General features: G+C 42.1%; 1 protein-coding gene across 2 annotated transcripts in view; it reads right to left on the bottom strand.

The window, feature by feature from the left end:
• RELN (reelin) overlaps positions 1-13,517 on the bottom strand; it is a 452,196-nt gene that overhangs the window by 105,217 nt on the left and 333,462 nt on the right. For both annotated transcript variants that reach the window (XM_074942520.1, XM_074942521.1), the window contains exons 23-24: positions 9,283-9,420; positions 7,571-7,757 (exon numbers count right to left, since the gene is read on the bottom strand). In XM_074942520.1, the coding sequence (XP_074798621.1) occupies positions 7,571-7,757; positions 9,283-9,420 (325 nt within the window). The remainder of the gene's footprint in view (positions 1-7,570; positions 7,758-9,282; positions 9,421-13,517) is intronic.

Below are 13,517 nucleotides of genomic sequence, written 5' to 3'. Positions count from 1 at the left end.
ACTGGCCTGGTAGTATTTAGAAGTCTGTTTTGCTATCTGTATCTTTGAGTACCAGCAAAGGACATTTACCATCTTTCTCTACATTGAACTATTGAAGTGATCATTGTCCGCCTTGTTATCAATGGAGGGGAGGGCAGAATCAGGTTCAACTATGGTTTTATAGAGTAGTGTATTTCCACTCTGGATACATGACCCCTCTTTTATATGGAGGGCCCTGCCTGGAACAGAACCAGTGCAGTACTGTTCTGCTGGGATGGGAGCAGGAGTTGTAGGGTCCTACTCCCAAAACACCCCTCTGTGCAGCAAGGATTTGAGGGTGGGACCACTGGCTTTGACACTATGTAGGTCCACCAAACTTCCCCCTCGATGGAGGTGGTTTAAGAACATAAAAGGGGCGACACTGGGTCAGACCAATGGTCCATATAGCTCAGTATCCTGTCTTCTAACAGTGGCCAGTGCCAGATGCTTCAGAGGGAATAAACAGAATAGGCAATCATTGAGTGATCTATCCCCTGCTGTTCACTCCCAACCTCTGGCAATCAGAGGCTAGGGACACCCAGAGCAAGGGGTTGCATCCCTGACCATCTTGGTTAATAGCTATTCATGGACCTATCCTCCAGGAACTTATCTAATTCTCTTTTGAACCATGTTGTAGTTTTCACTTTCACAACATCCCCTGGCAATGAGTTCTACCAGTTGACTGTGCATTGTGTGAAGAAGTACTTCCTTTTGTTTTAAACCTGCTGCCTATTAATTTCCTTGGGTGACCCCTGGTTCTTCCGGTATGTGAAGGAATAAATAATACTTCCTTATTCACTTTCTCCACACCAGTCATGTTTCTGTAGACCTCTATCATATCCTCACTTACTCATCTCTTTTCCAAGCTGAAAAATCCCTGTCTTTTTAATCTCTCCTTATACAGAAGCTGTTCCACACCCATAATGATTTTTGTCACCCTTTTCTGTCCCTTTTCCAATTCTAATATATCTTTTTTGAGATGAGGTGAACAGAACTGCACCCAGTATTCAAGGTGTGGGCGTACCATGGTTTGTATAGTGGCATCAAGATATTCTGTCTTATTATCTATCCCTTTCCTAATGGTTCCTAACATTGTGTTAGCTTTTTTGACCACTGCTGCATATTGAAGGATATTTTCATAGAACTATCCACAATGACTCCAAGATCTCTTTCTTGGTGGTAACAGCTAATTTAGACCATTATTTTATATGTATAGTTGAGATTATGTTTTCCAGTGTGCATTACATTGCATTTATCGACACTTTGCATTCTGCATGGAGGCTACTCCAGCCATGATGCTGGACTATCAGCCACGGAGTGGCTTCATGGCTGCCCTATGGCGTGATGGGTGGATTCTTTCGCCCCTAGCTTCCAAGGCAATTTCAAGAGCTTAGCCAGTCTAGTAAAGATGTGCATTGGGGGAGGATTTGGTGCTACTGTAATTATGTGCTATAAGATACGGAGGGATTTCGAATGTGTCTCAGTCATGTTGATAGAAATGAAGATACTTGAAGAGCAGAATTACAAGTCCAGAGATACAAAGCGAAACTGAACTAGAGACCTGGAGAGGAAATGGGGTTGGACTGGGGGAAGAATAATGGAGGAGCCACAAGGAATTATCAGAAAAGAACAAATATCTTAGAGGAAGATTTAGAGAAGCAAAAAGGAGATGAAGTTGAGCTCATCACTTGATATCAGGTTCAAGGACTGATCAATCCTGCACTGCCATACATTACTATACGTAAGATGGTGATAGGAAAAACCATCACCCAAGAGTATCTGTGCAGGTGTAGAGACAACACTGATTTCACCATTTTTGTGCTCTAAAAATGGCTGTAACTTGACATAGTTTGGCAGTGAGAGTCACTGACATTATGGTAAGCACCTGAATAAACTTTACTGAGAGCTGTAACCTGATGTCCTGACTGCCCAACAGTTGGTCGGGCGGTGATTAAATCCCTTTCCTGGAGCAGAGAATCTTCAATAGGTTTCAACAGAAGTCAGTACCGAAACTCCCAGCATTTCCCCTTAGGGATTTGCCTTCACCAAAGAATCCAGCCAGGAGGGAAGAGAGCTGAGCTCAGTTTGGGTTAATTGCTCTTTATAAAAAGAGTGTTACGAGAGTCACTGTCTCACTGGGTTGGAGTAAGCACAGAACCAGATCCACCAAGACAAGGCTCTAGCTGTGAAGAGTCTTTTGTTTTTTGAATTATGGCTACAAAATGGATCAACCCTCTGAACCTGAATTTATGGATTGTTTGTTTCACCCCCAACATCACATTAACCGATCTGCCACAACAGCAACAAAGTTGAATTCTGGGTTCCAGAGTAGACTAAACAAACATAAGACTTAGGGACACAGTGGAGCAGAGTAGTGGGCACTCATGTTATCTTCAATTTTCTATAGAATCATGGATTCTCCTCCATTTCCAAGTACAAAGTAGCATTAAAATGGGAAGCTTGGTTGAATTTACAAAGATGGTCTAGATATTTCAAACCACATTTATAATTTTGAAATTTGTATCATGCATTCCCTTATGGCAGTCTTCAGAATTCCAGTCCAGATGATGGGCAACTGACATGATCTAATTGGACATAAGTGACAAGGGTTCAGTGTTGGGGTTTAAAATGCCAGCTACACTTTACAAGAAAAGTGAGATTGATTTAAACCTTTCCTTCAGTTCATGGAAAAATCAGAACACACAAATGTCTACAGCATTCTAGCCCAAACCTTGCTGCATCCTTCCATTTTGTTTTGGAATTACATGCATAATATTATACATCCAGTTCCATAGTTAGACTGTACAATACACTGTATATGCAGTATATCAAAGTTTCAATCCCTTTACATGTCTAGAGCAATAATCTTTTGTAAATTGATTTATGAACCAAATTAAGTTCTTGAAATTCTGCAGCCAATTGCAGATTTTATTGACTTTAAAACTTTTTTTAATATGCAAAAAATCCCTTGATCCTCACAAAATTAAATTAAAACCCAGTGATATTGTTTCACCTTGAGATATATAAGCTTTTCTGACATAATATGGGGCCCTCACATGCGGAAAGTCTACCTGGAATGAGGAGGTGATGGGGTAAGATGACTGCAACAGCAACTCTGCTGTGGGGTCCAAAACTGGCTAGCATGGTACCAAAATTGGATTATGCTAGCCAGGGAGGGAGCATAGCCAGGGTGGAGGGAAGGGCTGATATTTCCCTGGGAGCCTCCATGGCAACTTCCTTCAGCGACTGAGCTGGAACTGAAAGCTGTCCTGATCAAGCTGAACCTCTGAGGGGGGAAGACATGTAAACACACACTCTTCTGAGGGTGTACCAGTCCTGGATAACTCAGAGTCTGTCAAGTATCAGAGGGGTAGCCGTGTTAGTCTGGATCTGTAAAAGTGGCAAAGAGTCCTGTGACACCTTATAGACTAACAGACGTATTGGAGCATAAGCTTTCGTGGGTGAATACCCACTTCGTCGGATGCATGTAGTGGAAATGACAGTCTGGACCTATACATAGGATGCTTCCGCCGACGTGCACAGGCAGAAATTGTGGAAAAACAACATCGCATGCCTCATAACCTAATTCGTGCAGAACGCAGTGCCATCCACAGCCTCAGAAACAACCCTGACATTATAATCAAAGAGGCTGATAAAGGAGGTGCTGTTGTCATCATGAACTGGTCTGACTACCAAAAGGAGGCTGCCAGACAACTCTCCAATACCAAATTCTACAGGCCACTTTCCTCAGATCCCACTGAGGAATACACTAAGAAACTGCACCCTCTACTCAGGATACTCCCTACGCTAACACAGGAACAAATCAACATACCCTTAGAGCCCCGACCGGGGTTATTCTATCTACTACCCAAGATCCACAAACCCAGAAATCCTGGACGCCCCATCATCTTGGGCATCGGCACTCTCACTGAAGGACTGTCTGGATATGTGGACTCTCTACTCAGACCCTATGCCACTAGCACTCCCCGCTATCTCCGTGACACCACTGATTTCCTGAGAAAACTTCAATGCATTGGTGATCTTCCAGAAAACACCATCCTAGCCACCATGGATGTAGAGGCTCTCTACACAAACATCCCCCGCACAGATGGAATACAAGCTGTCAGAAACAGTATCCCTGATGATGCCACAGCACAACTGGTTGCTGAGCTCTGTGACTTTATCCTTACGCACAGTTATTTCAAATGTGGTGACAATATATACCTCCAGACCAGTGGCACTGCTATGGGCACCTGCATGGCTCCACAATATGCCAACATTTTTATGGTTGACCTGGAACAACGCTTCCTCAGCTCTCGTCCACTCACGCCCCTTCTCTACCTACGCTACATTGATGACATCATCATCTGGACCTATGGGAAGGAAACCCTGGAAGAATTCCACCACGATTTCAATAGCTTCCACCCCACCATCAACCTCAGCCTGGACCAATCTACATGGGAGGTCCACTTCCTAGACACCACGGTGCAAATAAGTGACGGTCATATTAACAACCTATACCAAAAACCCACCGACTGCTATGCCTACCTTCATGCCTTCAGCTTCCATTCTGGACACACCACACAATCCATTGTCTACAGCCAAGCGCTGAGGTACAACCGCATTTGCTCCAACCCCTCAGACAGAGACCAACACCTACAAGATCTTCACCAAGCATTCTCAAAACTACAATACCCACATGAGGAAATAAGGAAACAGATCAACAGAGCCGGATGTGTACCCAGAAGCCTCCTGCTGAAAGACAAGCCCAAGAAAGAAACCAACAGAATTCCACTGGCCATCACATACAGTCCTCAGCTAAAACCTCTCCAATGCATCATCAGTGATCTACAACCCATCCTGGACAATGATCCCTCACTTTCACAGGCCTTGGGAGGGAGGCCAGACCTCGCCCACAGACAACCCGCCAACCTGAAGCATATTCTCATCAGCAATTACACACCGCACCATAGTAACTCTAACTCAGGAACCAATCCATGCAACAAACCTCAATGCCAACTCTGCCCACATATCTATACCAGCGACACCATCACAGGACCTAACCAGATCAGCCACACCATCACCGGTTCATTCACCTGCATGTCCACCAATGTAATATTCGCCAGCATTGCCCCTCTGCTATGTACATCCGCCAAACTAGACAGTCCCTACGTAAAAGGATAAATGGACGCAAATCAGATATTAGGAATGGCAATACACAAAAACCTGTAGGAGAACACTTCTATCTCCCTGGACACACAATAGCAGATTTAAAGGTAGCCATCCTGCAGCAAAAAAACTTCAGGACCAGACTTCAAAGAGAAACTGCTGAGCTTCAGTTCATTTGCAAATTTGACACCATCAGCTCAGGATTAAACAAAGACTGTGAATGGCTCGCCAACTACAAAAGCAGTTTCCCCTCCCTTGGTGTTCACACCTCAGCTGCTAAAAGAGGGCTTCATCTTCCCTGATTGAACTAACCTCCTTATCCCTAGCCTGATTCTTGTTTGCATATTTATACCTGCCTCTAGAAATTTCCACTACACGCATCCGAGGAAGTGGGTATTCATCCATGAAAGCTCATGGTCTGTGTGCAATGTACGTCATCCCCTGAACTAGAAGGGGTGAATCAAGCTTCATGTGAAGAACTGAGATACTATTTCAGACAGGTTTGCTGTACTTCTCATACATATAACACAAAATCCATTCTACCAATAGAATAATCAGCTACAGAATTAGGTTAATTAAAACAGGCCTTCAGTTACGCAACGTCACAAAGGAAATGCAAGGGGCTAATTGAAAGAGTTCCATGATGAAAACATGCCTACAACTGATTAAAATGAGATATAAAAGATAAACAAGGAGTCAGCAGAACAAAGCCAAAATTAATCCAGAAATGAGAGACTGATAATGGCAGTAAACATTAGAAGTTCAAATACAAAGTGGCTATTTGAACAAATACAAAGAAATAGCAACACATGTGTATGTGCTCTAAAAACAACACACAAATGTCAGCCAATGATTACAAATAATTTATTATAACATCTATCACCATGGCAGCGAGGCGCATTGAACACAGAACATCTAAACACAAATTAAATAAGCCACCTTCAATTATGGCACTCAGACTGCTGCTACTGAAAAAATAAATGCTAACCTAACCCTTAGAGATCAATAGAAAGAAGCCAAGAATTTCTAAATGAGATTTTCACCCTTCCTAAGCAGAAATAAGAAGAAAGATAATAAAAGAGAACCCCAGATCATAGCAGGTTAATTCTAATTTAACAAATTACTTTGAGAAACCTGGCTTGAGAAAATGAGCCAGAAGGAGGAACATCTAATAGAGAAGACAATTATATAAAAAATCCAATTATCACAATTAGCTAGTTAGACTGATTGGTCTATTATGAAATTTTCAGTACTGCATTGCATTTCCAGGAGACTTGGCTGTACACATATACATAGGTGCTGGAACTGGGAGTACTGAGGGTGCTGCCACACCCCCTGGCTTGAAGTGGTTTCCATTATATACAGGGTTTACACTTTGGTTCAATGGCTCTCAGCACCCCCATTATAAAAATTGTTCCAGCACCCCTGCAAGTATATAGGAGTTCTGAAAATTATTTGATGGGATAGATTTTTGTAAATGAGATAAACAACATACAATTACACAGCTTAACATATTAGCTTATTCCTCTGGGTCTGATCCAACTTCTAGTGTCTGCAGTGGCAATTGGATCAGGCTCGTAAAAGGAAACCACATAACTATGCGTATAGTTTTCCTTTCTGTAATTAAAATTAGATATTACAGCAATGTAAGAAGAAAAGTAGATCTGTGACCACAAAGCTGTTCTCCTAATCTTACATTTGGTTATAAAAGTATCTTTTTGCTTTCATCTGATTAGATATTATTGATCTGCAGATTTCCTAATTTTCTCTTTGTTTCATGTTATTTTTGTGTGTGAGCCAACTGAGTCATGCAAACAAAGCATCTGATAAGAGCTAACCAAGCATTTTCCAGAAAGCTGGAGGAGTAACATATCTGTATTTTCACCAGCTCCAGTTCTTTGACTTCACAAAAAGTTGCATGCCTTGAGGGTGTAGGGAAAGAACTAGCCTCTGAAAGAAAGATTACTGCCCTTGCTTAGGAAAAAGAATGAAAGAATAGTCACTAATGGGAGTCATAAGTTACTTGAAAGAATATACAGCATATATACAAATCCTATTATAAACAATAGCAGGATTAATATGCAAGTTTCTCAGGTACATCACTGATCCTTTAGTTCCTCCCATTACACATGGTATTTCTTAGGTGAACAATCAATGTCTGCATTCCCAATCCTTTTTGTCTGTAAAAAGACTAACTTGGCTTTGTTCTGCACACGTCTCCATATTTTTGTCTAATTTGCATTTACGTACTGCATGTCATCTACTCTTGTATCGCTTTCTAACACACACCACCAATCTCCTTCTTTGTTGCCGTACAACCATATTAGGTTCCATTTAAAGATATATGTAAAGTGTTTCTAATTTACCCAACTCTTGGATGTACCTTGTTGAAATAGAGTGATGATCCAGAAGAAATGACCCCACAGCCTTGTTCAGGTTTTACAATTTCTCCCCCAATAACTTCCTGCCATTCAGTCTTCAAACCATTTGGGTTCTCAAAATCAGACATTACAGTTGAAGGGAGGGAAGTCTCAGGGTGACATTCAGTGCCCTGGTACCCTGGATCACACCTGGAGAGAAGCATAAAGACACCAGGCTCCTAAAGATACATACATATTCTACTTGATGTTATCCACAATTACTTTAAAACAATGCAGCAGCCCTTCTAAGTTAGATGTGAAATAATCAGACTCCCTGGAATCACAAGTTCAGGTCCTGGCGTGGTCAGTTCAGCCCTTCTGAAACAGATACACAGAAGCTACTATGTATGTAGATCTTTTTAATGAGACAAAAACGTAATGGCTATTCTGTTCACAGGGGTATTAAGGGCCAAATTTCCAAACAGGCCTGCACACTTCTGTACATCTTCTGACCTGTGTATTGCACAATCCCTGATTTGCATGTGTGCAAACGGGAGGGTGTATTAGCAAACTGGAATTGGAGCATATACAATACATATACAGAAGGGACCATAAACTGTTAAAAATCTGTCCTTACAAAAAGTTTTATGGGATATTTAAGAACAGGGGTTTGTCCTAGTGACCATGATCAAAACTTCCCCTCCACTTACAGTTACGTAGTGTTGCTGTCTCTTTCCCACCAAAGATGGTTACATTTTAGTGGTTAGTTATACCTGCATTTATATAGTCAAAACACTCTTTTGGGATGGAAGGTAAATGAATGATACTGTGGGGAGAGAAAGTCAATGGCATTTGGGTTACTAACGTCCATTTGTGATTTAGAAAATCTCTCCTGTAATGACCTATCTTGTGTGGACATGTACCACAGCTCAACTCTGTGTCTTAGGTTCTAGAATATTAACAGCTATCAGAGATTTTCTTCCTGCTCACATGGCAGGAGCATTTACTTTTGGTGTAGATGGATCTTAGTTGTATCCCTGCTGTCCCTGTGAAGTTCTGGCCATGATGTGGAGCACCACTTTGCAGTGTCCAAGTGGTCTTGAAATTTGTTAGTCGACTATACTTTTCTATGTTTTTACAATGCAGATAAACATTAATTGGTTATGTTTTTTCTATATCCACCACCTACATAATTTTTAAAAATACCATCATATCTTCTGTCTCTAGCTATTTAAAAACATGCCAGTCACTGTGGTATCTAGATGATCTTGAGGCCAGTAGACACTAGCCAAGTCCCTGGTGTAAGTCACAGAAGCCTAAAGACAGCTCAGTGTGATACTGGCTGCCAAATAGTACCCACCCGGGGTCCACTCTGACAACTTGGGATCAGCTGGTCACAGTAGTGCCCCTGTCATATCCCCTATGTCTGGGACAGGATGGTGATGCTGGAGTAGATGCAGTTACAACGGTCCTTACGCCACTGACGGATCCTTCCACAGCCTGGATCCACCAGGTATATGGCTGCTTTGCTTTTGGGGACTGGAGCACTTGTTGGCTTTTGTTCTGGCCATAATGGTTTAACAAACACATTATTTCATTTATTTATTTAGATTTTAAATGATTGAAAGATACATCTCCAAAGCTCTAGGTGACTAACATCCTTATAACACAATACATAAAATCCCAGCAGCATTCAGAGTCACCATTTCCAGAGGAACTGGGAAACGTGCAGTACCTGCATATGCCATGGTCGCACCAGCCGTGTCCATTACACATATTTGGACATTGCTGTCCAATGTAGATGTTGTCTAAAGCCCATTCATCTTGGACTGTGTAGTAGCACTGACTCCAACGGAAACGTGTAGCACTGGACCTGAAAATTAATAACAAAATTGTTTTATTTGTAATGCTTTACACAACTCTCTGCAAGAAGCTAGAATGCAACAAAGCAGAAATACAGAATAAACTAGTTCTACAGTTCTACTTGTAAGAGATTGACACAACTGAACATAGATTTTGATAAACTAATTTTCTAGGTAGAAGCACCCTTATGTGCAGGAGAAAATGAGGGACAATCCAATTATTCATGACGTTTCTGAGGAATGTTACAGAGGTGCTTCAAATGCTTTATGCTTAACAGAAACATTAAGTTTAAAAACTTCATGAAGAGGAGCAAACTTCTATTCAGTAACATTCTGTGAGCATGAGAAGACATAAAACTAGAATTTCTGTATGTTATTTCCAGTCACTAACAGTTGTGTCATTTTTACTGGACACAAAAGTTTCACTTTGTTGAGACAATATTACAAAAATTTATGATCTGGTTACTGACATTTTAATCGGTTTTTAGAGGCAGACATGTTTTACACAATATATTTTTGCTTTTATTTTAATATTTTTTAAATGACCCCCTGTTGGCTAGGCACCCAAATGAAATCCAAACCCTGTGTTAAAGGTGTAACATTCCCCACCCATAACCCAGGTTTTGTGGTGGTTGTAGTTTCTGTCGTGCTGGTAATCTGACTTCTCCACTTCAGCCATTTCTGAGACCAAGGCTAGAGAAAAATACATAGCGTTGGCCATATTAAAACAAAAGAAAACAAAATAAAAAATATTAAAAGAATGTTACTAAGGTTGCAAAGTCAAGCGCTAAAAAGAAGAAATGCCAGAATTAAGTATGCCTGTGCCCCTTTATACATGTATGCAGTATGACATCGTCTTTAACAATATGATCATATACCTTTTTACCCTCAGGACCCTTGCCTCATTTAGTGCTCAGGATGGACCTCCCTTGGGGATGAATCAGGATTATGTTAAAGCAAGCTGTTGTCCATAGGACCCCTAGCTCATTTGTTCCTGAAGTTGGTAGATGTGGAGAGAATGAGGCAGGGGAATGTAGGGAGAGAAAGGAGGGTCTCATGGCTGAATGCTGTCCTAGAGAATTGGATTCTACCCCTACTTTTGCCAAAGAATTCCTGTGTAATGTTAAGCAAATCACCACACCAAACTTTTCCCAGTTGGCCACTAAGTGAGAGTTCCTCATTTTGTAGGTGACAACCTGAGACCCTGGGCCTGATTTGTAGAAGTGATGAGCACAGAGCTGTGCTTGAAAATAAAAAGTACTATATGATGCTAAGTACTCTGAAAAGTCAGGTCCCAGGCATCTCAAATGGGACACCCAAAATTAATGGATATATTTTACCATCATCTCTGTGTGTCTGAGCTCCCAATCTGTAAAATGGTGATAATACTCCACCATCTCAGAGGAGGGGTTTGTGAAAATAAATTAATTAATGTTTGTGAAGCCCTTGGATACTATACTGATGAGCTCCACAGCAAAGTCTCTCAGGAAATTAACAATTGTGTCTTCAAAGTAGAGTCTGAATAGTGTGCTGTAAATAAGACAGAGGACACATATTGAACAATGAGGCTAAAACAAAATATTGAATAGCTGCTGATTAGTTGAGCACCGTGCTTCTTGAACACTGAATGAAGCAAGGGATCTGTGGAAAAATAATATGTGATTATGTAATTAAAGACTGTCTCATAATGTATACACATAAGGGAGCTAAAGTAAGATTGCTCAGGCATCCTTAATTTTGGCATTTCTTAACTTTTGTGTGCTTCACTTTGCAACCTCAATAATGTTGTTTTAACATATTTTTCTTTGATTTGATATATAATAGTGAGAACCACAGAAATCCACCCACAACTGAACAATAAAGTGAAGGCTTCTTTTGCATAGGAAGACCTCACTTTCTTAAAGATGTTTAAAGGTGATAGAGCTATAGCCAGACATATCAAAATGTCTATGCACTTGTGGGGAAGTGTATGTATCCTGATACTCAAAAAATGAACAAAGCAACAAGGTTAAACAATTCAAAATTGGGAATCTTAGTACATTCTGGGAGTTTATTTGAGCATTTAAGTCAGGGATGGGCAAACTATGGCCCAGGGGCCACATCTGGCCCTCCAGACGTTTTAATCTGGCCCTCGAGCTCCCGCTGGGGAATGGGGTCTGAGGCTTGCCCCGCTCTAGTGCTCTAGCTGGGGAGCAGGATTGGGGATTTGCCCTGCTCCATGTGGCAAGCAGGGCATGTCCCCACTCTGGCTCTTACACGTAGGGGCAGCCAGGGGGCTCCACACGCTGTCAACACCCCAAGTGCTGACCCCGCAGTACCCATTGGCCGGGAACCGTGGCCAATGGGAGCTGCAGGGGCAGTGCCTGCAGATAGGGCAGCATGCAGAGCCACCTGGCTGCTCCTCCACGTAGGAGCCAGAGGGGGGACATGCCACTGCTTCTGGGAGCTGCTTGACGTAAGTGCCTTCTGGAGCCTGAACCCCTGACCCTCTACCACACCCCAACCCCCTGCCCCAGCCCTGATCCTCCTCCCGCACTCCGAACCCCTCTGTCCCAGCCTGGAGCAATCTCCTGAACCCCTAATGCTTCATCCCCAGCCCCACCTCAGAGCCCGCACCCCCAGCCTGGAGCCCCCTCCCACACCCTGAACTCCTCATTTATGGCCCCACCCCAGAGCCTGCACCCCCAGCCAGATCCCTCACCCCCTCCCGCACCCCAAAGCCCAATTTCATGAGCATTCATGGCCCACCATACAATTTCCATACCCAGATGTGGCCCTTGGGCCAAAAAGTTTGTCCACCCCTGATTTAAGTGATAGTTAGAATTTGGTTTAAAGCCTTCAGCTAAAGGTTTCTGTTCACCTTTAATGCTGTAGGCACTGCTTTTTCACCCAAATGAATCATTTCCGCCCCCCCCCCCCATTCTCAGTAACTACTTTTCATCAAAAATATAGTCAGAGTTTTACAGTATATAGAGTTAAAGCACCTGGGCAAGTTTGCAGATTAAATATTCCTTCAGGATATGATGTATTGACAAGTTACATCATAATAGCTATGAATGATCCATTAATGCCTATCACTTCATTTAATCCACAGAATAAAGACTCCCTAAGTACATACAGACACAACTGTCCATAAACATTCCGAGTTAGCTTTTACTGTTTATTTTGCCGGTGACCTGAAGATAATGTGCCATTGAGTCCTTCCATCCCCGCCCAAAATCCTTTAAATTTTTAGAACTGTGTTTCTAAAATTCATTGAAGTATATCAAGGAACACTAAAGCTCATTGAACAATGGTGCTCCTCAAGGTACCTTAATCATTTGCACTTCATTGAGATCACAATTTGTAATTCCACAAGAAGAACCATAACAATCGGTATTCGCTCTTATTGCATTCAAAGAAATAAAAAACCCACTGACCACAAGGAGGAATATTTTTTGTAAAAGACTGTTTTTAAATGCACTGAGAGATTATTTAACTCATATTGTGGTTCCAAGTTACTGGAGTAGAAGCATTATCTCTACATTCCCTTGCTTTTAAATGATGATCATTGCTTCACAAAACTCAATTATGCAGCACTAGAACCTGTGGGGGACATTTTCAAAGGCATTTAAGCACCTAACTTCCACTGCATGTTTTCTATTATGTAAGTAGTAAGCATGAGTCCTAGACACAGTTTCCTGTAGCAAAAAAATCTAGAAGGTATAGAATAAAAGGCATTTCCTGATTTCCCACAGTTGTCCTGATTGGCTGCCCATGGTGCACAGCCCGGGGATACCATGACACACAGGGCTGAGAGGTGAAAGCAAAGAGATTTTACACCATCAGGCTCTCAACTGCTCTGCACAAGTGACAGGACCAGCAGACCCACTGGTAACAGTTTACATCTCTTGTTGTGCAGAGTGTTGTGCAATGTATGGAATGCGGAATTTAAAAGTTCATCCACATTTTATGTGGCAGCACTGCAGAGATGCTGCATCCGGCCATGCACTGCACAGCACTGTAGCCGGGACTAATGGACTGTGCAGGAGATGCTTTGCAACTTGCCAACAGTGACAGACCAATAGGTGCCACTGCATTGCCTGCAAACAGAGGTGACCATTCCCAC

This window comes from Natator depressus, chromosome 1, assembly GCF_965152275.1.
Source record: "Natator depressus isolate rNatDep1 chromosome 1, rNatDep2.hap1, whole genome shotgun sequence".
Lineage (NCBI taxonomy): Eukaryota > Metazoa > Chordata > Testudines > Cheloniidae > Natator > Natator depressus.
This window is presented reverse-complemented; position numbering and strand designations above follow the sequence as displayed.